Source organism: Schistocerca nitens, chromosome 1, assembly GCF_023898315.1.
Source record: "Schistocerca nitens isolate TAMUIC-IGC-003100 chromosome 1, iqSchNite1.1, whole genome shotgun sequence".
Classification (NCBI taxonomy): Eukaryota; Metazoa; Arthropoda; class Insecta; order Orthoptera; family Acrididae; genus Schistocerca; species Schistocerca nitens.
The window spans coordinates 418,623,733-418,651,337 of NC_064614.1; the positions used below are offsets into that span (position 1 = coordinate 418,623,733).

Genomic DNA, 27,605 nt, shown 5'->3' on the forward strand with positions numbered 1-27,605 from the left:
CTGGTTACTCACCTACAGCTTGGCAAACTGACAATGTGTGATCACGAATAAAATAGTTGTTATTGAGAAAAATAAACAATTGCTCTGTCGCACAACACAATGGTCATTGTATTTTCAGCAGCGGAGGATAATGCGCGCGGCGGGAATGCACAAGCTAGCCATGTGTGCCTTGTGGGTTGTCATGAAAGTAGATCTGCCTTTGTCAGCAGTACATTTCAACAAATAAAATATATCTAATCATAACACTCTTTTAGGATAGTCCTACTTTCGTAATAATACCGACCATTTTCTTCTTTTGTGTAGCCTGTTGTATAATTAGTTTATTAATGCTGATAATGTGCATGCAACAATTGAAATGCTTTTTCTCATCACAGCGAACCAATTAAAACATTGTTATTTGTGACCGCTTTTCGACTGTTTCTAGCTTGCAGTGGAAATGTGATGTTCACATGCATATAGTTCAGTGTGTAGTATTACATTATTACATCCATATCAGAGTATCACAGTGAGACTTCTATACTTCAGACTTGGACACTCTTTACCAGGAGCACAAAGAGATCACACCTGTGATTATCCCTTTCTAAATTTTTGTAACAGGTCGTACAGATACGCCATCGTACTAGGCAGCGAGAAGATAACCTTGTTTCACTTTCCTGCCTTGATTCTTAATCACATGATTTTATAATATTCCTTGCTTCCTTATTCACTACCCTCTGTTAGTTCTTGCGATCTTAAAACATCGCGGAGGCATATGATACAATTCCAGCGGCCAATGGATCATCAGTTACTGAAGTATGCATTTTTCTTGACAGAAGAAAAACAAAACTATACAGATATTAATAACAGAAAAGTATAATATACTAACGAAGAAAGCTGGAGCGTTTAAATGGCAATAACGAAACACTACCCAAAGGCAATAAAATTTAGTACACAGTAAGGCAAAAATGGATGGTTAAATGATGATGGCGTCCTCTTAGGTAAAATATTCCGGAGGTAAAATAGTCCCCCATTCGCATCTCCGGGCGGGGACTATTCAGGAGGACGTCATTATCAGGAGAAAGAAAACTGGCATTCTACGGATCGGAGCGTGGAATGTCAGATCCCTTAATCGGGCAGGTAGGTTAGAAAATTCAAAAGGGGAAATGGATAGGTTGAAGCTACTTATAGTGGGAATTAGTGAAGTTCGGTGGCAGGAGGAACAAGACTTTTGGTCAGGCGAATACAGGGTTACAAATACAAAATCAAATAGGGGTAATGCAGGAGTAGGTTTAATAATGAATAAAAAAATAGAAGTGCTGGTAAGCTACTACAAACTGCATAGTGAACGCATTATTGTGGCCAAAATAGACACGAAGCCCATGCCTACTACAGTAGTACGAGTTTATATGCCAACTAGCTCTGCAGATGACTAAGAAATTGATGAAATGTATGATGAGATAAAAGAAATTATTCAGGTAGTGAAGGGAGACGAAAATTTAATAGTCATGGGTGACTGGAATTCGACATTAGGAAAAGGGAGAGAAGGAAACATAGTAGGTGAATATGGATTGGGGGTAAGAAATGAAAGAGGGAGCCGTCTGGTAGAATTTTGCACAGAGCATAACTTAATCATAGCTAACATTTGGTTCAAGAATCATAAAAGAAGGTTGTATACATGGAAGAATCCTGGAGATACTACAAGGTATCAGATAGATTATATAATGGTAAGACAGAGATTTAGGAACCCGGTTTTAAATTGTAAGACATTTCCAGGGGCAGATGTGGACTCGGACCACAATCTATTGGTTATGAACTGTAGATTAAAACCGAAGAAACTGAAAAAGGTGGGAATTTAAGGAGATGGGACCTGGATAAACTGACTAAACCAGAGGTTGTACAGAGTTTCAAGGAGAGCGTAAGGGAACAATTGAAAGGAATGGGGGGAAAGAAATACAGTAGAAGACGAATGGGTAGCTCTGAGTGATGAAGTAGTGAAGGCGGCAGAGGATCAAGTAGGTAAAAGACGAGGGCTAGTAGAACTCCTTGGGTAACAGAAGAAATATTGAATTTAATTGAGGAAAGGAGAAAATACAAAAATGCAGTAAATGAAGCAGGCAAAAAGGAATACAAACGTCTCAAAAATGAGATCGACAGGAAGTGCAAAATGGCTAAGCAGGCATGGCTAGAGGATAAATGTAAGGATGTAGATGGTTCAAATGGCTCTGAGCACTATGCGACTCAACTTCTGAGGTCATCAGTCGCCTAGAACTTAGAACTAATTAAACCTAACTAACCCAAGGACATCACACACATCCATTCGCGAGGCAGGATTCGAACCTGCGACCGTAGCGTCGCTCGGTTCCAGACTGAAGCGCCTAGAATCGCACGGCCACTCCGGCCGGCAAGGATGTAGAGGCTTATCTCAATAGGGGTAAGATAGATACAGCCTGCAGGAAAATTAAAGAGACCTTTGGAGAAAAGAGAGCCACTTGTATGAATATCAAGAGCTCAGATGGAAATCCAGTTGTAAGCAAAGAGGGGAAAGCAGAAAGGTGGAAGGAGTATATAGAGGGTCTATACAAGGGCGATGTACTTGAGGACAATATTATGGAAATGGAAAAGGATGTAGATGAAGATGAAATGGGAGATACGATACTGCGTGAAGAGATTGACAGAGCACTGAAAGACCTGAGTCGAAACAAGACCCCGGGAGTAGACAACATTCCATTAGAACTACTGACGGCCTTGAGAGACCCAGTCCTGACAAAACTCTACCACCTGGTGAGCAAGGTGTATGAGACAGGCGAAATACCCTCAGACTTCAAGAAGAATATAATAATTCCAATCCCAAAGAAAGCAGGTGTTGACAGGTGTGAACATTACCGAACTATCAGTTTAATAAGTCACAGCTGTAAAATACTAACGCGAATTCTTTACAGACGAATGGAAAAACTGGTAGAAGCCGACCTCGGGGAAGATCAGTTTGGATTCCGTAGAAATGTTGGAACACGTGAGGCAATACTGACCTTACGACTTAACTTACAAGGGAACCTCCCCATCGCACCCCCCTCAGATTTCGTTATAAGTTGGCACAGTGGATAGGCCTTGAAAAACTGAACACAGGTCAATCAAGAAAACAGGAAGAAGTTGTGTGGAACTATGAAAAAATAAGCAAAATATACAAACTGAGTAGACCATGCGAAGATAGCCAACATCAAGCATGATCTGATCGCAGCAGCGCCGTGGTCCCGTGGTTAGCGTGAGCAACTGCGGAACGAGAGGTCCTTGGTTCAAGTCTCCCTCGAGCGAAAAATTTTTCTTTATTTTCGCTAAGTTATGATCTGTCCATTCGTTCATTGACGTCTCTGTTCACTGTAATAAGTTTAGTGTCTGTGTTTTTCGACCGCACCGCAAAACCGTGCGATTAGTAGACGAAAGAACGTGACTCTTCAATGAGAACCGAAAACATTTGATCGCAAGGTCATAGGTCAACCGATTCCTCCACAGGAAAACACGTCTGATATATTCTATGCGACACTAATGACGGCATGTGCGTCACATGACAGGAATATGTTGTCGACCCACATAACTTGTACACTTGGCGAATGGGTAAAAACATTCTTCTACGTTGCCCGATTTAGGTTTTCTTGTGGATGTGATAATTACTCGCAAAAAGTGATGAAAACATAAGAGTTTGTCACATAAACCGCAAAAAATGAATCCAACAGTTTCACAGTCGCTCACTTTTCCTTGTGCTCTGTTAAAACAAATGTTTTTAACGTTTTCAAACTTTTCCGTGTGTAGACCGTCAAATCCTGCATATGTCCAAGCAAATCTGAACATATCCTGGAATTTTGGAGAGCGAAGTTGATTATGTGTGAGTGCCTGAACTTTGATAATTGTCTTAAAATAAAAAATTAAAATTTTCCCTGAAAGGAAGATTTCCCAAGGACCTCCGCTCCGCAGCTGCTCACGCTAACCACGGGACCACGGCGCTGCTGGCTGGAATCTCTCCCAGATGTTGCCTATAATTCGCATGGATTACTCAGTTTGTATATTTTGCTTAATTTTTCAGAGTTCCACATAACTTCTTCCTGTTTTCTCGATTGATCTGTGTTCAATTTTCAAGGCCTATCCACTGTGCCAACTTATAACTAAATCTGAGGGGGGTGCGATGGGGAGGTTCCCTTGTTAGAAGGAAGATTAAGGAAAGGTAAACCTACGTTTCTAGCATTTGTAGACTTAGAGAAAGCTTTTGACAATGTTGACTGGAATACTTTCTTTCAAATTCTAAAGGTGGCGGAGATAAAATACAGGGAGCGAAAGGCTATTTACAATTTGTACAGAAACCAGATGGCAGTTGTAAGAGGGGCATGAAAGGGAAGAAGTGGTTAGGAAGGGAGTGAGACAGGGTTGTAGCCTCTCCCCGATGTTATTCAATCTGTATATTGAGCAAGCAGTAAAGGAAACAAAAGAAAAATTTGGAGTAGGTATTAAAATCCAGGGAGAAGAAATAAAAACTTTGAGGTTCTCCGACGACATTGCAATTCTGTCAGAGACAGCAAAGGACTTGGAAGAGCAGTTGAACGGAATGGACAGTGTCTTGAAAGGAGGATATAAGATGAACATGAACAAAAGCAAAACGAGGATAATGGAATGTAGTCGAATTAAGCCGGGTGATGTTGAGGGTATTAGATTAGGAAATGAGACACTTAAAGTAGTAGACGAGTTTTGCTATTTGGGGAGCAAAATAACTGATGATGGTCGAAGTAGAGAGGATATAAAATGTAGACTGGCAATGGCAAGGAAAGCGTTTCTGAAGAAGAGAGATTTGTTAACATCGAGTATAGATTTGAGGGTCAGGAAGTCGTTTCTGAAAGTATTTGTATGGAAGTGAAACATGTACGATAACCAGTTTGGACAAGAAGAGAATAGAAGCTTTTGAAATGTGGTGTTACAGAAGAATGTTGAAGATTAGGTGGGTAGATCACGTAACTAATGAGGAGGTATTGAATAGGATTGGGGAGAAGAGAAGTTTGTGGCACAAGTTGACTAGAAGAAGGGATCGGTTGGTACGACATGTTTTGAGGCATCAAGGGATCACAAATTTAGCATTGGAGGGCAGTATGGAGGGTAAAAATCGTAGAGGGAGGCCAAGAGATGAATACACTAAGCAGATTCAGAAGGATGTAGGCTGCAGTAGGTACTGGGAGATGAAGGAGCTTGCACAGGATAGATGAACATGGAGAGCTGCATGAAACCAGTCTCAGGACTGAAGACGACGACGACGACGACGACAACAACAACAACAACAACAACAAGGCAAAAATTATCGTTTGGGCAATACTACCACTGCTCATATGCGTCGTTCCGATGTGAGCATATGGTCGGGCTACTTATCTGCTCCCCGCCTCCGATTTCCCACGGTGCTAGCGCGACGCGGGGCGCGAGAAACAGTGCCTCAGCCACAACGCCGCGCGACTTGGCGCAGGCGCGTGTCGCGTCCCAGTCGCGTCGCGTCGCAATTTGCGTGGTCCCATTTGAACCTGTGATGTTACGAAAACGCGCGCTGGAATGCGTCGCGCCGCACGCGCTATACGCGTCTCAATTTGCGCCCTCTTGTTCGGCTGGTCTTTCTCACGCTTTGTGACCATCTGGCACGTCGTTCGATGAGTCTGCCTTGTGATCCTACATACTTGCTAGCCTCCCGTAACAAAATATTCCAATAAAGTGCATAAAGCATAGCAACAAAAATGTAATAAACTTGTGTAGGACTGTGGTATGAACGCCACAAGGTGGTATCCCATGCATCGTGACTTAATTGTAGCATTACAGTAGCATCCCTGAAAGCCACTCTAAAATTCACTGTCGCTAAACCGCTTATTAAGAACCACGGTCTACAGGGAATAAATTCTCTGGGAACATAGAGAGAGCTTTAGAAGAGAAGTGAGGTAAGAGAGAGAGGTAAGCCAGCCTCCACAGATTTTCTAGGGAAGAATTAAGTGTAATTTGCTAGTATTTAACTTTGCGGTTCATTCAACATGCAACCTTACGCAAACAAGGAGCGTGGTTAGTGTACCTGACTTAATAATGCATCGCTGCAGGAACGCCTTCTTATCTTAAGGAGGAGAGAGGCTAAAATATTCTGTTCGATGAAAGCTGTGAAGTTTTCGCAAATTTCATAATTTCTGGCTAATTAGACATTTATTCATTCAAATTACACATTTACCCATACAATCAATAGGATACATCTTGGGTGCCGACTATTGGAGTCTAGGCAGTTAGTACACATAACAGCACAACTCGCAGCACCTGAAGACTACTACTCGGTCGGGTGTCGAAGTGTTGGTCGGCCGGCCGTCGGAAGTGTTGTGCATAAAATGGAAGCATCAGTTCGGCTGTTATAGTACCCGGAAGCATCAAGCGGACAAAACCTGAGAGATCACAAATTTAATGACTATGCCAGCAAGTCATTGCTGTTATTCGCGAACGTATTTTCCGAAATCACTTTGTGTGCTTGCACTGCGAGGTTTCTAACGCGCGCGTCGAACTTGAACGTGGCTATGCACCGTCACATGTTCCAGTTACTTTCCGGTACGGCCTAGTCTGTGGTTCGCTTTGTCGAGTAATAGTTCTGATAACTAGGTGTAAAGGTAGTGTCTGAAGGCAAGAAATAAACCTTTGCCATTCGAGAAAAGTGTTTCGACTATTGTACCATTCCGCTAGGAGATATTAAAATATAGGTAAATGCAACCGAAGCTTTCTGCTTCAGAAAAGTGTAATCAAATTATTATACTACAAGCTGTTTATAACTGAGAGCAATCTCCACTCTACACCAGTTCCCTAAGACTTCAGAGACTTAGTCATAAGTGTCCCTCTGTAGTGTAGTAAGTTCATGAACACTAAAAATTTCACAATGTAGGATAATAAACAGGCTGTGCTTTTGACGTGTAACTTCCAATTTAGGAAGGTAAAATCTGCTTTTGCTGGCATTTCTACTTCTATACTTGATGCCATAGAATCACAGTGGAACCTTTTAGACAGTACCTATATGCTTGTTCGTCGTCTTTCTCTCTGGTCAGCGTGCCATCTCGATATTACAGACGTCGTCTGCTACTTTGTGGTAAAGCTGATATCATAAAATAAAAGTACACTATTTTACGTAAGTGTGAATTTTGTTTACCCACCGTCTCACTACCCCTACGCATTCCACAATAAATTAGGTGCACTTTTATTCTTACTTAGTTTCTGAAGACAGAAATACACAGTTCGAAGTGCCTCTGCGATCTTCGTTGAGGTCGCAGTTACTCATATTATGTCGGCGTTCCGTAATTTTGCTGGTGCTTTGTTTGTCAATAGGGCCGGCCGCGGTGGTCTCGCGGTTCTAGGCGCTCAGTCCGGAACCGCGCGACTGCTACGGTCGCAGGTTCGAATCCTGCCTCGGGCATGGATGTGTGTGATGTCCTTAGGTTAGTTAGGTTTAAGTAGTTCTGAGTTCTAGGGGACTGATGACCACAGATGTTAAGTCCCATAGTGCTCAGAGCCATTTGAACCATTTGTCAATAGGAATGTTACGCTCGACGGCCACGTTTGTCATGTTCAAGAGGAGTTTGTACTTCCTAAAGGACAGGTGCGAATATGCACAAGTAAGGTTTTTCGGTCTGACCATAGAGTAGGAATATCTGTGAAATGCGAAAAATGTACCGCGCATGGCGCCGAAATCGAACCGAAATGCTGTGTCACATTTTACGATAAGGCCGAAACTTAAATGTTAAATTTGTTTGCTGTTTTTATACAGTGTATTTGTTACTAAATTTGCTCTGTTCTTGTACATGTATTTATAAGTAACAGCAATGGTGAATAGCTGAGTTACTGGTGCAAGTAGAAATACGTATGTTTTTAATGTATTGACTTCCGGGAAGTGCCCCACACAGCCGTCTAAATAGTGGAAAATTTGTGGTTAGTTCCTATGGGACCAAACTGCTGTCATCGGTCCCTAGGCTTACACACTACTTACTCTAACTCAAACTAAATTACACTAAGGACAAGACATACACCCATGCCCGAGGGAGGAGTCGAACCTCTGATGGGAGGGAGCGGCGCGAACTGTGGTTAAGGCGCCCTAGACCGCGCGGCCTGCGTAGTGGAATGTCAGCTGAGACGATACGAACCAAAGGATAACAGAACACCCAGTCCCCGAGGAGAGAGAATCTCCGGCCCGGCTGGAAATCGAAACCCGGCGTTTACGGTTAGCAATCCCCCGCGCTGACCTCGCAGCGGCTGAGGCGGACAAAAAATACGAGCATTGGAATTTTAACAGTGAAAACTATTTACGTCTTGTACGAAACAGATACATGTTTTTATGTCTTAGTGTCCTTCAAAGTAATCACAACTAATGTGTGTAACCCATTGCCAGCGATGTAGAAATAGTATGATTCCCTTAGTATTGCCAATTATGTTGATAGTTCAAGTGGAGCGGTCCATTGCTCGATGAATCTAACAATTCTGAAGCGAATGCTATGAAATGCGTCATTCGTCTTAGGCATCAAGTTGAAGTCAAAAGTGCGTAAGTTCAGAGAATGCCAAAGGGGTACAGCACATCCCAGCCCCACTGATCGAACAAATTAGTCAAAACCTGCCCCATATGCGCCCGAACGTTTTCTTGCAAAATGATTGGCGGGCCCTGCAGAAAGTGCCGCCGCTTCTTTTTCTGAGTCGTTCGTTTTTGGAACACAGCCCGCGACCAGCTAAGAGAAAGAAGCGGCGACATTTTCTGTACGACTCGCCAATCATTTTTCAAATCAACACTCGGGCGCTTATGACGCAGGCTGTGACCGATTTGTTCGCGATGAGGCCGGGAAGTGCTGTATCACCCACTACGTTCCTCTGACTTGAGCCCCTGTGATTTTGATTCCTAACTTGGAGGAAGAATTTCATAGCATTCGCTTCAAAACTGTTCCAGAGACTCACCAGGCAATAGACCGCTCCATTCGAACAATCAATGCAACTGACGCTGCTAAGGATATCTGACTTCCATATCGCTGGCATTGGGTTATATTCAATGCTGGTGGCTGCTTTGAAGAACTGTAAAACTTCGAGAAGTGTATCTATTTTGTATATGATGTAAATAATTAGTTGCCACTGTTACAGTTCCAACCCTCGTACGCCGAAGCAGGGAAAGTTATTCGTCATAAATTAAGTACCACAAAGGTCTAATTATAGTTAACATGTTACAGACGGTGTGTGTATTGAACAACATAGACTCGGTGTCTGTGAAAACTCATAAGTCCAGTAACCTATAACTCAATAATCAAAGATGTTTGAAAATGTATGGATTTTTCTAATTTGTCAATAACTGTGCTTGTACTATACAGCTACACATTTAGCAACTTCCTATATCACTTTACATTATTTTTTAAAAAACTGTTTTTGCTTCACGTGCAAAAGTAAGAAAATGGAATTACGAGGTTTTAGTGCCTGCCACTGATGTAACAGTTCCTTGCTCGAAAAACATGACGAGGTTGAGAATACAGTATATTAGTTATACAGGGTGTCCGTAAAAGAAGGTCCAAGTTTCACTGGTATTATACTTAAACGTCCGCCACCGTTTGAGTGGTCAGCGTGGCTGGCTGCTGTTTTGTGTGTGTGTGTGTGTGTGTGTGTGTGTGTGTGTGTTTTTGTCTTCGTCAAAATTCTAACATCATCGACTCGCAAGTCGCTGAAGTGGGATTCAATAAAAAGACTTGGGCCAAGCGCCCGAACTACTTGCCGGCACGGTAGCTCAGCGTGTTCGGTCGGAGAGCTGGTTGGCCTCTGCAATAAACACTGAGTGAAAGGATCAACAAAGAACTTGAAGGGATGTCATGTGACGTCCGCGACCAAACACAACGGTCAACAACGAACAAAATGAAAAAAAAGCGTGTTCGGTCAGAGAGAGAAAAAAAAACTGACGAAAGGAATCAACGATCAACTTCAACGGGTGTCTTGTGACGTCCGCCCAGACCAAACGCAACGAACAATACCGAACAAAATGAAGAGAAAGAAAAAAAAAACCTCCCGGAACGGGGTCTCCCGGCCAATAAAGCCATCTCACGTGTTATTTCATTTTACTGACATGCGATCGTAGCCGCGTTACACAGCTAGTTAAATTATAATAAACGGAACGCACGTTGAACTGAAACTACGGATTCACTCGTAGCAAACCACACTGAGTATGTGGCGCTGCAAGAGGAAGAAAAACGAAGCAGTAGTCGCGCATGCGTTTACCGAAAACTGCCAGAGTTACTTTTTGAATGTGACCTTGAACCAGTATACCAGTACAGCCATGGTTTACAGTTGATGCTATTAAAATTTATAACTGGGACATTATTTCATGGACACCCTTGTATCATTGCAGGGTGCAGTATTTCTAGTAGAAACGTGAGGTGAGCTGGCGAAGCATCTACAGTCTCGCGTCCGCGAATGTCGCCGTTTGTCACAGAGCGCGTCAAGGCTGGCAGTGGGACAGCGGGGGCCCGCCTGTTGCGTCAGAGCCAGTGTTTACGAGTCGCGCTGCGCCCCGCTGCGTTAATTGATTCCGGCCGGTGCTGGACGGTGTACGGCACCGCGCGGCCCAGGAAGTGCCGGGCAGCACACACTGCCGACCACGTTCTCACTCCATTTGACCGGTCTCCAAATCCGGTTTTGCGCAAATAGATTTCGCAAGGTCCTGTCGCAAATATCGACACTAAAAATGCGAGTTTCGTTTCGGTTTTTAGCTTACACACACGGTATTGTCATGTACACCGCATTTCAGTCGTATTGGGTTATGTTGCTTTCGTCTACATCTACATGTACACTCAGCTTGAGAGCATAGACGCAGAGACGTAGAGAGAAGGCATTGGTGAAATCGCACCAGACTGATTGGCTGATAAGCTCCGACGCTATTTTTTTCGTCACACGTCTCAATCGATTCGTATGTTCTCAGTATTTTCCAGAACTGAAGTATTGTTTTGAAGACTTTCGGAAAATTGTTTCAATCTATGGCACACCATTAATAAAATATTCTCGCGTTTCAATCCGCCCATGAGCTTTCGGCAGAGATCTCTGCCAGTGTCAAGTGGTTGACTCATCTGAATGCTGCTTCCTTGCTTATACAGCCACACTGCCGCCAGTGACGTCACTGGTGCCCAGTCCTGCCTCCTTCAACTCCCCAATCATAGATCCCAGGCCTTACTCAGGTGCAATCCACCATCTTTATTGAGGGTGTTGTCCGCTGTTTTGATCTGTATTGCATCATTTATTACGCTATACCAGAAGCCGTGGCTCCGTTTATTAATAGTAGTATCGTCGAATGCAGTTCGGTGTCTGTTTTCCAGTGCATGCTCTGCTACAGGTGATTTTTCTGGATAGCGTGGGCGGAAACACCTTTTATGTTCATTGTGGTGCTGTTCAATAGTGCGGACAGTCTGACCGACATACAGGTACCTTTCCTTCCCCATCCTCCCCTAATCCGAGCTTGTGCTCCGTTCCTAATGACCTCGTTGTCGATGGGACGTTAACACCAATCCCCTCCTCCTCGTCTTCTACATAATGTGTAAATTCCTACTACAACCACCATTTTATTGTTAAAGGCTGTTGTACACTATCAGTAGCTAGCTGCAAAATATTCCCTGGACATCTTTACACATTCGGGAGCATTATAGTGACTCTCAGGTTTCCACACCAAATAGCTTTCCACTTATTCTCACAACGTGCGTGATTTGGGTGGGTGCAATAAAAGGCGTGGACAAACTGTTTAGCTTGTAGTAAGATCACGTAAAGAGACTGGCTACATTACATTTGTTCGTCCAGTTCTAGAATATTGCTGCGCGGTATGAGATCCTTACCAGATCGGACTGACTGAGGATGTCGAAAAAGTTCAGAGAAAAGCAACTCGTTTCATTTTATCGCGAAAAAGAGGTGTGTGTGTGTGTGTGTGTGTGTGTGTGTGTGTGTGTGTGTGTGTCCTAACCTAACCTAACCTAACCTAACCTGAGTTGAGAAGGCACTCATTACAACAAAGGTGTTTCTCGTTGTGACGGAATCTTTTCACGATATTTCAGTCACCAAATTATTCTGTTTATTCCCACGTACACTGGGAGAAATGACCATCATAAAATCGGAGCTCGCACGGAAAGCTTTAGATGTTCATTTTTCTCACAGTGGAGGAATAGTCTGAAAGTTGTTCGATCAACCCTCTGCTAAACGCTTAAGTGTTAAATACATAGCAGTCACGTAAACGTACATACATTCGTACTGCAGTCTTGCGGAAGCTGAGCAAACTCGGTGGCCCGTTGGGTGTCTGTTCCTATTAGGAATTTGATTGCCCCTTGTATAAAATCTTTGCAGTTTTCCCATGGAGTGACTATACACACTGCCGCCTGGCGCCAGTCGAGAGGAAAGCACAGTGCGCGGAGGTGGGGTGCGCGGAACAGGAACACGACCAAGGACAATGGCGCGGCTTACTGCTGGCCGCCCAAGCGGACGCTCAGGCACCACTCACTGAAGCGGTTTCTGTCGCGACATTTTTCAGAATTTCTGCTGTGTAATGCCAGAAAGTGGGACGCAGTAGTCAACCTGCTATCTGTGGTAGGACAATAGATTAAGAGGCAGATAGGAAGACAAAACTTGCCGTTACTTGTCAAAAGTAGATTTTATTAGAGAGAGATTATAATCGAGATATTTGCCTAAGATTTCTAGTGTATTCAGGTTTGGCAGTCCAAAGTTTCCTGGCGCAGTTTTTTGTTGTATGTGTTCGTTTGTCTTTGGTTCAAATGGCTCTGAGCACTATGGGACTCAACTGCTGAGGTCATTAGTCCCCTAGAACTTAGAACTAGTTAAACCTAACTAACCTAAGGACATCACAAACATCCATGCCCGAGGCAGGATTCGAACCTGCGACCGTAGCGGTCTTACGGTTCCAGACTGCAGCGCCTTTAACCGTACGGCCACTTCGGCCGGCTCGTTTGTCTTTACTATAAAGTATCTGGCAGTTGGAGGTTCCTCGACGTAGTGTCTGCACAATTCAGTTGCAAATGAAAGTTTTTGCGTTATCACTTCATTTATTAGTGATTAAAGTTCTGTTAGGATTTACAATTTTATCAAAAACTCCTGAAGTTGTAAGTTATTGTTGCCCATGAAAACTCCTTTGTTACCGTTGTTCGTGACTACTCCGTGCCATGTCCTGTCATTGTGGAATGACATCAAGTATATGAGAAATCCTCGCTGGAACACACATTGAACTGTTATCAGGGTGTAAATGCCAATAGACTTCAATAACAATAATACATCGTGTTGAAAACTAGACACTCGTTGTTGTTGTGGTCTTCAGTCCTGAGACTGGTTTGATGCAGCTCTCCATGCTACTCTATCCTGTGCAAGCTTCTTCATCTCCCAGTACCTACTGCAGCCTACATCCTTCTGAATCTGCTTAGTGTATTCATCTCTTGGTCTGTCTCTACGATTTTTACCCTCCACGCTGCCCTCCAATACTAAATTGGTGATCCCTCGATGTCTCAGAACGTGTCGTACCAACCGATCGCTTCTTCTAGTCAAGTTGTGCCACAAACTTCTCTTCTCCCCAATTCTATTCAATACTTCCTCATTAGTTACGTGATCTACCCACCTAATCTTCAGCATTCTTCTGTAGCACCACATTTCGAAAGCTTCCATATATGGCTACACTCCATACAAATACTTTCAGAAACAGCTTCCTGACATTTAAATCTATGCTCGATGTTAACAAATTTTTCTTCTTCAGAAACGCTTTCCTTGCCATTGCCAGTCTACATATTATATCCGCTCTACTTCGACCATCATCAATTATTTTGCTCCCCAAATAGCAAAACTCCTTTACTACTTTGTCTCATTTCCTAATCTAATTACACTATTGCAGTCGGTGGCTGAAAGCATGGGACTGGTAACACATTGTCAACTTTGCAGTGAAATTAGTGGAAAACAACCGAAGCCTGGGTTATTAATGTTTATCTACATAACATATGTACTCAGATATGGCTACGTATTTATATTTTTACATAAAAAATTTGCGTGACTTAACACCTGTGACAAAATTATCACGCTTACGATAGTCAATGGTCCTCGCTATCACCCAATGGGAAAAAAAACCTGGAATCAAAGAACCTAGGGTTGCCAATGAAGATAGCAGAGGTCGGCTGGCATTCAGAGCAATACACATTACAACAATGCAATATGCTTCATATTTCCTTTCGCGACTCAACAACTGATTCTTTCCTAAGCAGATTCTCAGGGTGATTTGTAACAAAACGACAAAATCTACTTCTGCTAAACTCCCCCTAGCCTCGGGTCTTTCAGAATTCTTTGAAAGTTACCGGACATTCCCTGTAAATTCAATAAATCTCGATTTTACCTTACAGCTCGCCAACCTTTCAAAAAGGTTTCGTTATGCCTTTACGACGAGAGTGAGGTCGAGAAATGTGCAAAGAATCGTAGTAAACATTCGTAAATCTTATAGGGGATCCTTATTAGTTTTTTGAAGTAGCTCTTGAATAAACATGACATGTGGTTAAAGCAGCAACATACCACTAATTGTTTCGATTGTGCCACTCAACTAACTCCATATCTGTACATCGTCGACCTGTACCACGCACCTCTTGACAACTGCCCTTGGCTCATTTCTACTTGTACAAGTTTCTTCACGAGAAAAACAGCTTTCATTCGTTGCCATTAAAATGTGCGGAGTCGTCCAGTTTCTTTTTTCTAACTAAACTTCGCTATTGGTACCACAGACGCCTTATCAAGATTATGATGTTAAGTGGTCCCACGCTTGAAATGTAGAAACATTGTTTTCGAAAAGCAGACATGGAACAGGCTGACCAATTTTACGGTTCTCTTGTGCTGTGTTCATATTGCAACGGATTTATCTAAAACAATAACATTTTTTTAAATAAATGTTCCAGAAATTAATTCTACCCGTACATAAAGAGTTGTGGAAGATATGAGGGTGAAATTTTATTACATAGCAGTAATTACGATGAAATAAAGGTGGCGACAAGTAAGTGTCGTGTACCCTATAGTAAAGTTTATTGTGAAGCTCTAATAAGAGAGAAGTATACTTTTCGGATCTCGTAATTACGTAAAACGAAACTAACGGGTGGTATAAAACCAACAAATGTGATCGTAAATGCTAAGTATTGTTATCCCAGAAGGTACAAGACACCACCCTCTTCAAATCTATGATATACGTAATTTTGAAATTACCATTGGATGAGATTGAGAAAGAACTTCAGATAATCATGCAGATACATAGTGCAAACGGATGCAGTAGTGGTAGTGACAGTGGCAAGGTTTAGAAGAAAATCAAGCGCAGAAAGGTGGGAGCAGCTAGCAGAAAAGCGAAAAAAAAAAATCTTCGTAGCCGAACTCAAATTCTCCCCCACCACAGACAGACAGACAAACAACCTATCAGTTCATTATCAGTTTGTAAAATGGTGGAATCTAGCTCAGATCTTTGGCACACTCTTGTCGGGAGATCCGGAGTTCAACTAAATCCGTGGATTTTTTCTAGAGCCGTAACTTTATAGTGTGACCGCGCACGACATTTCAATACAGGATCTATTTTAGATTAGGAGGAAACCGGAAAAGGTAATAAGTGTGTTCATATCAGTAACGTATACAACTTGTAATGATAGCTCTCTCTCGCTTCCAAGTGTGAAAAACTTTGTTAACTAGTATCTATTTTATAACACACAAAGCACCCAGAGAGTATTTGGAGAATCTGTAAAGCGTTTCGAGGAAGAGCAACAGCTATATCTTTGGCTTTGGTAAATGGGTTTAAAATCAAACAGGCGGATACTGTGTTAGAAGAAAGCACATAAGACGGCAACCAGTATCTATAGTATTCTATACCCAAGTATCACTCTCCACTGCTTTCACAATAACGTGCGGGCCCGGGGATGGGTCACTCTGTCCTACGTAACATGTAGTTTTATGTTATCTAAAACATAAATGAGTAGTTCAAATTAACAATAAAAGTTCTTTACTGATAAATCACTTCTGTAGCTGACTCACGAGAAAAGGATTAGTAGTGGCGAACATTGATTATTTTGCGTCAGAGAATGACAGCCATAGTGAAGACCACATCGATATATATCTCCAAATTATGTTGCAGAGAAGAAGTCATTGTGATCGTTGCAAAGCTGTTAGAGAACGGCGTGGAAAAGACCAGCTGGCCAGCTGCCAGCCATTCAGCACACGTACATACTGCTGACGTTTGTCTCTACAAATTTTAGAAATGAGGAAGTTCATCTTCTTCAGACATTTACGTCATTCACTCGTGCAGCATAAATTTCTATTCGGGGCTCACTCCCTCGTCAGTAACTACTATCATAGGTAATGGTTCTGTGAACTTCATTCCGTGCCCAAATGAGTAGGGCTGGCTGTTGTAGAATCTTTGTTTCTGTTATTACTGCTATTGTTGTTATTTACTTTATCAGTGAAACCTTAACGAGATGGGAAGGATACAAGCGGGGGAGGGGAGACGACGTATTTGAAAATGTTGTTCTTACATGTTCTTGTGTACATTTGCTGCTCTGCAGCTTGGAGAAATTGTAAATATATCATATTAATATCACATATTTGCGATTAGATGTTAGACTTCTGATTTGCCGTGTAACTATAAGAAATACAATGAAAATTGTAGTCTATATATCGATCTATTTTTGTATCGTATGTAAAAAGGGCAAAGTCGATAACTACTCACAAGGGAACCTCCCCATCGCACCCTCCTCAGATTTAGTTATAAGTTGGCACAGTGGATAGACCTTGAAAAACTGGACACAGATCAATCGAGAAAACAGGAAGTAGTAGTGTGGAACTATGAAAAAAATTAGTAAAATATACAAACTGAGTAGTCCATGCGCAACATATGCAACATTAAGGAGATTGTAGCATAAGGAGCGCCGTGGTCCCGTTGTTTGCGTGAGTAGCTGCGGAACGAGAGGTCCTTGGTTCAAGTCCTGCCTCGACTGAAAATTTTACTATTTTTATTTTCGCAAAGTTATGATCTGTCCGTTCGTTCATTGACGTCTCTGTTCACTGTAAGAAGTTTAGTGTCTGTGTTTTGCGACCGCACCGCAAAACCGTGCGATTAGTAGACGAAAGGACGTGCCTCTCCAATGGGAACCGAAAACGTTTGATTGCAAGGCCATAGTTCAGCCGATTCCTCCACAGGAAAACATCTGATATATTCTATACGACACTGGTGACGGCATGCGCGTCACATGACAGGAATGTTGTCGACCCACCTAACTTGTACACTTAGAGAATGGGTAAAAAGATTCTTCTACCTTGCCCGATTTAGGTTTTCTTGTGGATGTGATAATCACTCCGAAAAAAGTGATGAAAACGTAAGAGTTTGTCACATAAACTGAAAATAAAAATTTAAACTTTTCACTCGAGGGAAGACTTGAACCTAGGACCTCTCGTTTGGTAGCTGCTCTCGCTAACCACGGGACCACGGCCTATCTTCGCATGGACTACTCAGGTTGTATATTTTACTAATTTTTTTCATAGTTCCACACAACTTCTTCCGTTTTTCTCGATTGATCTGTGTTCAGTTTTTCAAGGCCTATCCACTGTGCCAACTTATAACTAAATCTGAGGGGGTGCGATGGGGAGGTTCCCTTGTCAGTATGTACTGACCCTTAGAATAAATCACCTGGAAAAGTGAATTAATTAAGAAGACTATAAAAACTGATGGGAAAAATTCGATTAAAATTTTACAATTGGAATTCTACGGACTTGAAGGCTATAATTAAGTGTTGGGCTTTAATTAAGATAAGACATACACGTTCTATGTACAGAGGCTATAACGTACCGAAATTAGCCTCGTACCAAAATAACAGAAATTAAACTTTTTAACTGTTAACGAAGGAAATATAAAGCCAGCAAAGAAAAAAAGTAAGAAGGTAGTGTTGTAGAGAAGTTCAGAATAAACAGGTAGCGACGTCAAACCAAACTTTCTTGGATAATCAACAAATGACCGTTCCCAGAATGAGATTTTCACTCTGCAGCGGAGTGTGCGCTGATATGAAACTTCCTGGCAGATTAAAACTGTGTGCCCTACCGAGACTCGAACTCGTGACCTTTGCCTTTCGCGGGCAAGTGCTCTACCATCTGAGCTACCGAAGCACGACTCACGCCCGGTCTCACAGCTTAACTTCTGCCAGTGTCTCGTCTCCTACCTTCCAAACTTTACAGAAGCTCTCCTGCGAACCTTGCAGAACTAGCACTCCTGAAAGAAAGGATACTGTGGAGACATGGCTTAGCCACAGCCTGGAAACCATATCAGCGCACACTGTGCTGCAGAGTGAAAATCTCATTCTGGAAACGTCCCCCAGGCTGTGGCTAAGCCATGTCTCCACAGTATCCTTTCTTTCAGGAGTGCTAGTTCTGCAAGGTTCGCAGGAGAGCTTCTGTAAAGTTTGGAAGGTAGGAGACGAGACACTGGCAGAAGTGAAGCTTTGAGACCGGGCGTGAGTCGTGCTTCGGTAGCTCAGATGGTAGAGCACTTGCCCGCGAAAGCCAAAGGTCCCGAGTTCGAGTCTCGGTTCGGCACACAGTTTTAATCTGCCAGGAAGTTTCAAATGACCATTGCTCACCTGGCACGCTTTGTTGGTAATACTTGTGATGTGGTTTGTCTTTGTTATGGTTAGTGTATCCACCATTGAGATGGAGCGTTTGCTCTACGTTGGAAATTTTGATAATGTCTCGCTAAGCATTTTAGATGAAGACTTTTGCACTGGGGCCGGATTTCTAGAATTTGGACTGCGTACTCGATTTGGTGACCATAGTGCGTGCCGGGGAATGCTGCTGATAGTAGTGGATGCCCCCCCCCCCCTCCCCGCCTCCAAACCGCCTTTTCACACAGTTTTATCTCGGCCCGTGTTACACAACCGATAACCGACGCTCTGCGACAGGTGCGTCCCCACGTTTAAGTGGCGCCCTCCGCTACTCTACGCCATTCTCAGCGATAGCGCGGAAGACGTGAAAACCTTCTAATAGGTTTTTGACTACTGCATCCTGTCGCTGTTACGGAGAATTCCATGGTCTCCTTCACTGCGCGTTCGTCTACCATTTGTCATCCTTACTGTGGTAGATTTCTGCTGTCCTGAAATTTTTAACACCAGTTTGCGCTGTTAACCTTCAACCGCGAAAATTTCGTTGTTCTGCACACCGGTAACGCTGCATCTCCCCCCTCCCCCTTTGATGATTTAGCCAACTTGCTGTTCATTTCATTTTACCCTCTACAATGCACATCTGAAACCTATAATAGGAGTTTGACGTGATGGCTGTTATGCTCTAAAGATGGAATGATGTAAATCTAATGAACTGATAAACTACAGGAGCTGTTAATTTTAGGGAGTGTCATATTAAAGCTGATAGAGAAGTTTCAGTCTTAGTTTACTACAATTCAGCACTTTTAGTCCTTGTGGGGTCAGATACAACAAAAAGGCTCATAATTAAGATATTTTGAGCACCCTAGTTATTGTACATTTTATGTTGGTTTGTAGTTAACCACTGTCATTTGTATTGTTCGAAATACAAGGTGTCTGCAAAGTTCAGTGACCAGTCCTATAAAATAAAGGAAACAAGAGTTACAAACAAAATACCGATACTGGTCTCCAAAGAAATCATCAACAGGTACGATATTCTTCTGACATCAGATTTTCATTCTGCAGCGAAGTGTGAGCTGATATGAAACTTCCTGGCAGATTAAAATTGTGTGCTCGACCGAGGCTCGAACTCGGGACCTTTGCCTTTCGTGGGCAAGTGCTCTACCAACTGAGCTACCCAAGCACGACTCGTGCCCAGTCCTCACAGTTGTACTTCTGCCAGTACCTCGTCTCCTACCTTCCAAACTTTACAGAAGCTCTCTTCTCAGGAGAGCTTCTGTAAAGTTTGGAAGGTAGGAGACGAGGTACTGGCAGAAGTACAGCTGTGAGGCATCCAATGTGTCCAGATTTTTTGTCAACCCTGTGCTGCACCTCATATGTGTTGCTAAGGCATAAAGTGGCAGCTGTACAGCCAGTTCCCAATTCTGCTTTCAGCCTAGAGATATGCAAACTACCATAGTCTGCCACTCACCTTACAGTAAGTGCAAACTATTTGGATGATGCACATTGGAAAACACAGTAATATTGTGGTTGCCAGAGGATTCCAACATCACCAAAGGTGTTGCAGCTTATTCCACTGGTGCTCCAATATTGGCACGACATTGAAGCCTTTCAACAGTGGCCAGTGTAACTTCTAGCTTGGGTCTGCACACAACAGGCACAGTCCCTATGTATTTCTTGATATTGAAAATACTTTATAATCATGAATAAATTTGCTGACCACTCAGAAACTAATTGAGAAAGAGGAAACAAGATACAAAGGCCACATAACTCGATTCAAATTGTGCTTCTAGTTAGAATGGTGGAAAACAACACTACAAATTTAACTTGCACTACACAGATGGTGGAAAGATACACAAATTGTTAAAATAAAATGGATAACACTACTAAACACAGATAAGTAAACAGATGCTGTTTGCTTCTACTCAGAAGCATGTAAGAGTACCACTAAACTATGTATAGTCTGTGCACAAACTATCTTCTTCTTCTTCTCATTCTCATTCTTCTTCTTCTTCTTCTTCTTCTTCTGCTGCTGCTGCTGCTGCTGCTGCTGCTGCTGCTGCACTTTACTCTGCTCTCTGTCTGGAAATCTACTGCTACTCCAGTTTGATTAATCGACTTATTAGTAATTCATATTCTCTTCTGCTTTAACTTGTACCAAAGCCTCTCTCGTAGCATCAAATGTATATAATTTTTCTGTTCTGAGTTTAAGCTCATCATTAAGGCAAACCAAATTGCAGCACTTTGCTATACTAGAATTCTGATTAATGCTAGTATTCTATCCCAATTAGGTTTTGTCTATGTTATTTCTCACATTTTCATTATGATTTCAAAAATGATGAGTGTTAATATAAACCATATTCATTTCATGATTGCTTACTCAAACATAATAGCTACAAACTATAGTCATATTGTATGCACATACATATTGCAAATGACACTTATAGGTTCCTTTAGAATGTGCAGGGGAAAAGAATGATAGGGATTCATTTTCTCAGTTAAGTAACTAAAATTGATGGATGTTTCGCACCGGTGTTAGATCCTTAGTGTGTAAGAGTGCAAAAGAAGTTAACTATCTTTTATTTGCTTTGTTGTGAACAGCCACTCAGTGTTATATATCATCTATCTAATTGCAGGTGCACAAGGAAATGTTGCCAATGGACCCCAGAGTTCTGGTAGCAAGATGAGAGAACAACAGCTGAACGGTGAAAGGGGACCAGAGCCTGTTCTCACCAATGGGCATGCTGAAGACGAGGAGCCTGAAAAATCTAAGGACAAACAGTCAGTGACCAAAAATGGGTTGCTGTCAGAGGAGCAACAAAAAGAGAAATTATCCAATGGACATCCATCAATTGATGAGACTGTTAGTGGTAGGGTGTCAGAGACACACAGTGAAGAGAAAGACAAAGAGAAACTGAAAAATAATGATGAACAAGTGACCAAAGAGAAGGTGAAGACTAACTGTGAAGAGAAGGAAAAGGATGATTTAGATAAATTCAGGCAGAAAGTAAAAGACAATGATGACGATAAAGATAATGAGAAGATGGAAAAAGATGAAGCTGCTAGAGAGAGAGAAAAAGATAAGAATAAAGATGAGGAACAAAGCAAAGAGAAATCGAAACCCAAGGACAAGGATAAAAGCAAAGAGAAAACAGTAACTGATAAGGAGAAGGAAAAAGAGCGAGATGACGAAAAGAAAGAAAAGGATGATGAAGAGAAGGAAAAGGATGATGATAAGGAAAAGGACAAGGATAAAGACAAAGATGATCCAGAAGTTGTCTTTATACAGGTGAGTGGTTATTCAGGATATTCGTAGTTCATTTGTTGTTGATTATGACAGCACTGTGACAAAAGGGGACTATTTATGTCTGAAAATAAAATTCATAAAATTGTACGGCAGCGATAAATTGTTTCCATTTTATAGGACATGGGGTTCACAGTTAAGATTGCAAGTCCAGGCTCGGAGCCATTTGATATTCAGGTATCAAGTATGGAACTGGTTCAAGAGATTCACCAGCTACTCATGGACCGTGAGGATACATGCCACCGTACCTGCTTTTCCTTGCAACTGGATGGTAATGCACTGGACAATTTTGCTGAGCTGAAGAATGTTGAGGGTCTCAAAGAAGGGTCTGTTATTAGGGTGAGCATTTCATATTTTACATGTTCTTATTTCTTTATCAGTGGTCACTAAAATTATTTCATTGCATGACATTACTAAACTTTTATCTATGTACCTTTCCTTAATAGAACCAACTTTTGTCTTTTTTGTGTGATTGTGAACCTAAATAACCTTCTGTTCTTTGCAAATCACTCCATATGGTTCTGGTTGTTATTCTGTTGCTATACCAATGCAACACTGTTCAGTCTCTCCCCCTCCACCCAATACAGGGGCACCAGCTTTAGCACACCAGTTTTGTATCCAAGTTTATAAAACTTTGAGATTGTACCAAACGAGACAGATTTTGCGACATCAAGTAGTAATATGTTATACTGTGCTGAACTATTCATTTATGGCAGTACCATAATCTGTTGATAGTGCTTTTCCATAAAATACATTTCAGTCAAGTTTATTTTGTGATCATTACGAGATAGAGAATGACATAAAGTGGAGCAAATTAAATATCTTCTTTGACCTAATGCACAAAGTGAGTAAAAATTGTAGACATGAATTCCAGAGATTGTTCCTGGCAGCAAATACGGTAAAGGAGGCTGTGTCCACTTCTCTCCATATGTAGACCATGTCTCTACAAGAGTGCATTTATTAAATGTTATTTCCTGCCAACTGGCATTATTACAAGAAGTGTCTGAAGTGATCTCTACATGAAGCAGTGCAGTTAATGCATTGCCACACCCCATAGTGGATTGACTCATTTATTTTTAATGTTCTTGTCTGTCTTAAATGAAAATGTTGAAAACCTGAACATATTGTTGAAGTATCTGAGGTATTAACTTAATTGCAGCCCCCCTCCTATGACTAATCTTTGATCAAAGAACTCTAATATATATAAACATCTAAATATGGTTATAAAAGTTTTATGATTTAACCGGTTATGCCCATGTAACATTCTTTAAAAAAGTCCAAATGACTTCCTGACATTTTCATTTGTGACTGTCATTTTCATCTCGCATTCTTCCTGAAATACATTCTTGTTCAGAAAAAAAACAGAACACCTTGAACAACTAGATAGGTCGTTCATAAATAAGAAGGATATACATATGTACATTAGTACATGCTGCAGAAATTATTAGCTTTTGAACCATGTCATCAAGCAGGTGCAAGGTCAACATAGATATTGCGGCACCACCAACTGGTAAAATGTGCCTGTGGCTCGCGTTATCAGTATAATTTGAAGGTAATGCATCAGAGTGACTTGAGCAGACCTGCAGGAGGCCTCGCAGACATATGCGCGAACTGTACCGGTGGGAATTTGTTGCTCGTGTGGGATGAAGTGTTTTGTACAACAGGTGTGTACAGAATTCTTCACAGAAGGTCATAGAACATCACAAGATGGGTCAGGTCACACAACCCAGACTGTCCCCCCCCCCCCCTCCAGAAGCTCACACCTCATAACACATCGTAAGAGTACACTATCAGGGGTGACAGTCCGTCACTATTTATTATGGCATGGGTTCTGTAGAATGAGGTGGCCCATTGGTTAGCACACTGGACTCGCATTTGGGAGGATGATGCTTCTAACGTGTGTCCAACCATCCTGGTTTAGGTTTTCCTAAATTGTTTCAGGTAATTGCCTGGATGGTTCCTGTGAAAGGGCATGGCTGACTTCCTTCCCCATCCTTCTGTAATCTGATGGAACCGATAACCTTGTTGTTTGGTCCCCTCCCCCAAATCAACCAACCGTGAGTTATGTATGCGTCATCCACTTCTCCACCTATTTTTGACGAGTGTGCTGAGATATGCTAGATGGCAATGATGTGTGGAACGATGATACTGGGGATAGGAATGGCATCAGATAGTGTTTTCAGATGAATACAGGTTCTGTTTGTTTGAAAATGATGGCCACATTTCGGTTCGTCTCGGACGGGGAGTGGCATCAGTGACTGCATTCACACAAAACATACAGCACCAGCTCAAGGCCTTATGTTGTGGGATGCTATTGGATACAACCATAAATCACAGTTGGTGCATGTCCAGGGCACTATGACCAGTGTGACCTACGTGAATGACACCCTGCAACCTGTAGCATATCCTTTCTGCACAACGCCCCAGATGCCATTTTTCAGCAAGACAGTGCACGACCACATGCTGCTGCATGAAAGTGTGCCTTCTTGGTGTCGCAGGATGTTGGCCTTTTGCCCTGGTCTGCCAGATCACCAGACTAGTTGCCAATCGAAAATGTGTGGAGTATTGAAATGATGGGTGCAGGGCTGTGACTACAATGCCAACCATCACAAGTGAACTTTGGAAACAGATGAATGCAGCGTGATGGCCACACCACAGGACACTGTTAGTGTCCTATATGAGTTGATGCCTTTATGAAGGGAACAAGTTATCAGGGACTATGGTGGACCCTGTGTCTACTAGGCAACAGGACACATGCTGAACTGAGGTGACTGAAATGCTAATCATTTGTGCACAACATACTAATGTACATGTCCTGTGAATATTAACATTCTCCCTAGTCGTTCAAGGTTTTCTGTTTTTTTCTGAGTATGAGTGTACACAGCAGAGCATTATTTTGTTAACTTGACTTATGGTATATCTGTTCCAAAGCTAGTCCAACACAAACTAGTACAATTGAGAGAATAAGAGTATAGGTATGTTAAATGGAAAATACACATGTACAGATAGTGTAATATGACCTTAATGTTCCTTCCATTGTTAAGAGTGACCTCCTGGATTATATTTGCATTGTATATGATCACCTGTGATTGATATTTTAATTCTGCAGTGCACTAATATGCTTGCTGAGTGTAAGGACATAGAACCATATGTGCCCAATACAGCTGCTCAAGCAGTAACATTAAATCATAAAAACTGACATATTTCTAAAATAGTACTTCACCTGTGTAACAGATTCTGCTATTCTTCCTACAGGTTGTTGAAGAACCATATACTATGAGGGAAGCAAGGATACATGTAAGACATGTTAGGGATCTACTAAAATCCCTAGATCCTGCAGATGCTTATAATGGTGTTGATTGCAGTTCTCTCTCATTCCTCAATGTTGTAACACAGGGTGATATATTGGGTAAGTAAAGCTGATATGTGTGCTAAAAACTACTAGTAAGCAGTAGAAAATCTGACACAGTAGTGTCCTTAATTATGGGAAACAAAATTTTTAAAACTGCTAAGTCTACAGAGCAAGAACCAACTTGTTTTGCCAACTAATTTATTATGGAAACTACAATAAACCACCAGCAGTAACACACTTTTCAAAGCAATCAAAACAATTAGGACTCCTTCTGTGGATCAAGCAAATAACTACTAATTCCTACAATTAGAGTGCCGTTCGACTCTGTACCCATACAACTGTTCCACGTCGAAGATGGCTGTTAGCAGCTGGTAGAAGGATATTTCCAGGACTATTTGCACACACATGATCAGCAGGAAATAGTTAATTGATCATTGCACCCCCTTCCTCTGCTGCTGGTTGATGCCCTCTGATGGACATTGGGAGCACCTACGTGTTCGTCGTCAACTGTGGTACTTGCTTGTGTCTGCCAAACTTCACAGCGGAGTCAGAATCCCGCATTGCTGGTCTGTCTGCTGTGTTGCTGTTGCAGTAGGTGTCTGTGGTGACTGCAGCAAAAAAATATTCACAAAAATATAATTTCTGTTATTCACATCTGAAATAAAAAAATTGGGAAAGAGATTGAAACATAACTGATGTGAAAGTATAGGGATAATATGACTAAATCTACCTCCTTTAGAGAAATATTCATACACAAATGCCAGAAAGAATTGAGAATGGGGGAATATGCACAGGAGACTTCTAACAATGATGTTTAGCCTGCAAAGATAAAATTTTGAGTAATTATCTGAGACTGTGATAGTGTGTAGATGGTGATGGTGATGGTGATGGTGGTGAAGGTGATGACCACCTCTTCTTCTTCTTCTTCTTCTTCTTCTTCTTCTTCTTCTTCTTTTTCCAACAAAAAGTTCACACTTTCAGATTTCAGTGAATAAAACGGAATAAGTGAAAAGTTACTGTTCAGCACTTTCTGGAGCTGTGGACTTTTTTCCTTCTCTGACTACCTGAGTTACATTTCCTTCAATTATCTTAGATCATAACAAAGTACACAACAAGACATTTTTTTAGGGCTATGGCCATTATCTTGGAACTTTGTCAGATCTGAGTGAAACTCACTAACTTGATAAAAGCAATGTCCTCAGTAACACATCAGTGACAGTAAAACATTATATATGTAAAGCACTATAATCATTTCTGTAACACACATTTTTTAGCACCAGTTTGTGTGAAAGGCAAATATGCTTCTCAACCAGCAGCACCTTTTTCTTTGTCAGAAAAGAAGAAGATGAGACCAGAGAGTGTAGACTGTACTCCGCCAGACTACATAATGCCAGGAAGTCGTGAACGTCCGTTACTTCCATTACAACCTCAAGCAAAGGAACAAAAAGGTCCCCAATGTGTAAAGGTGCTCACAACATCTGGCTGGAACCCTCCACCAGGCTACCGGAAAATGCATGGTGATCTTTTGTACCTTCATGTGGTCACCCTTGAAGAGAAACATTATCACATTACAGCATGCTCACGTGGCTTCTTTGTGAACCAGTAAGTGACTTTAGAACAGTTTGTACTATTTTATGAAATTTTCATTCAATGTTATGTTTGTTACACTTTGTAACTGTCTGTTAAAACAGGTAATTGCGTCATACAATATTACCCAATTGTTTTGTAATAACTGACAGTTATTGATAGTGTAAAAAAATTATTTACAGTCATCAAAATTTCATAAAATATTTTCTCTTTATTTTTTACTAACTTATTGTCCACTGCTTCATTAAAGTAGACTATCTGGCCTGCAGAGTTTTTTTTTTTTTTTTGCTTTTATTTAATTGAATTTTTATATGCACAAATTGCAACACATTCTAAGCTTTTCACACTAATTAAGGCCATATAAATAAGCATGGTATTTTCCAAATGTACTTCCGACCAAAAAGTGATTCTGGTAGCTGGAGTCCAAAGTTTTTCTTTATCATGCCTTATGTATTCTTGTGGAGACATTTCCATAGCAACTTTCATCCACTGACAAATATTTCTTTATACCTAACAGAGAAGCGAAATACCAATTTTTCATGAATTTAGCTTTAAATTTTTTTAATGTAACGAAATATTTTTAAAAAAATTTTCATTCCCTATTGCACTTCCTGAGATGTTGAATTTCTGGAAACAATGAAACACACACTAATATTTTTTCAATTTTTTTTATTTTTAGCCAAGAAGTCAAATACTTACAGTTGTAGAT

The 27,605-nt window shown here is 41.5% G+C and overlaps 1 protein-coding gene across 1 annotated transcript in view; it reads left to right on the top strand.

Annotated features, from left to right (window-relative positions):
• Positions 1 to 27,605, top strand: part of LOC126250116 (clustered mitochondria protein homolog) — a 355,920-nt gene that overhangs the window by 243,228 nt on the left and 85,087 nt on the right. The window contains exons 2-5 of the mRNA XM_049951533.1: positions 21,290 to 21,942; positions 22,078 to 22,296; positions 25,213 to 25,366; positions 26,644 to 26,911. Of these exons, the coding sequence (XP_049807490.1) occupies positions 21,290 to 21,942; positions 22,078 to 22,296; positions 25,213 to 25,366; positions 26,644 to 26,911 (1,294 nt within the window). The remainder of the gene's footprint in view (positions 1 to 21,289; positions 21,943 to 22,077; positions 22,297 to 25,212; positions 25,367 to 26,643; positions 26,912 to 27,605) is intronic.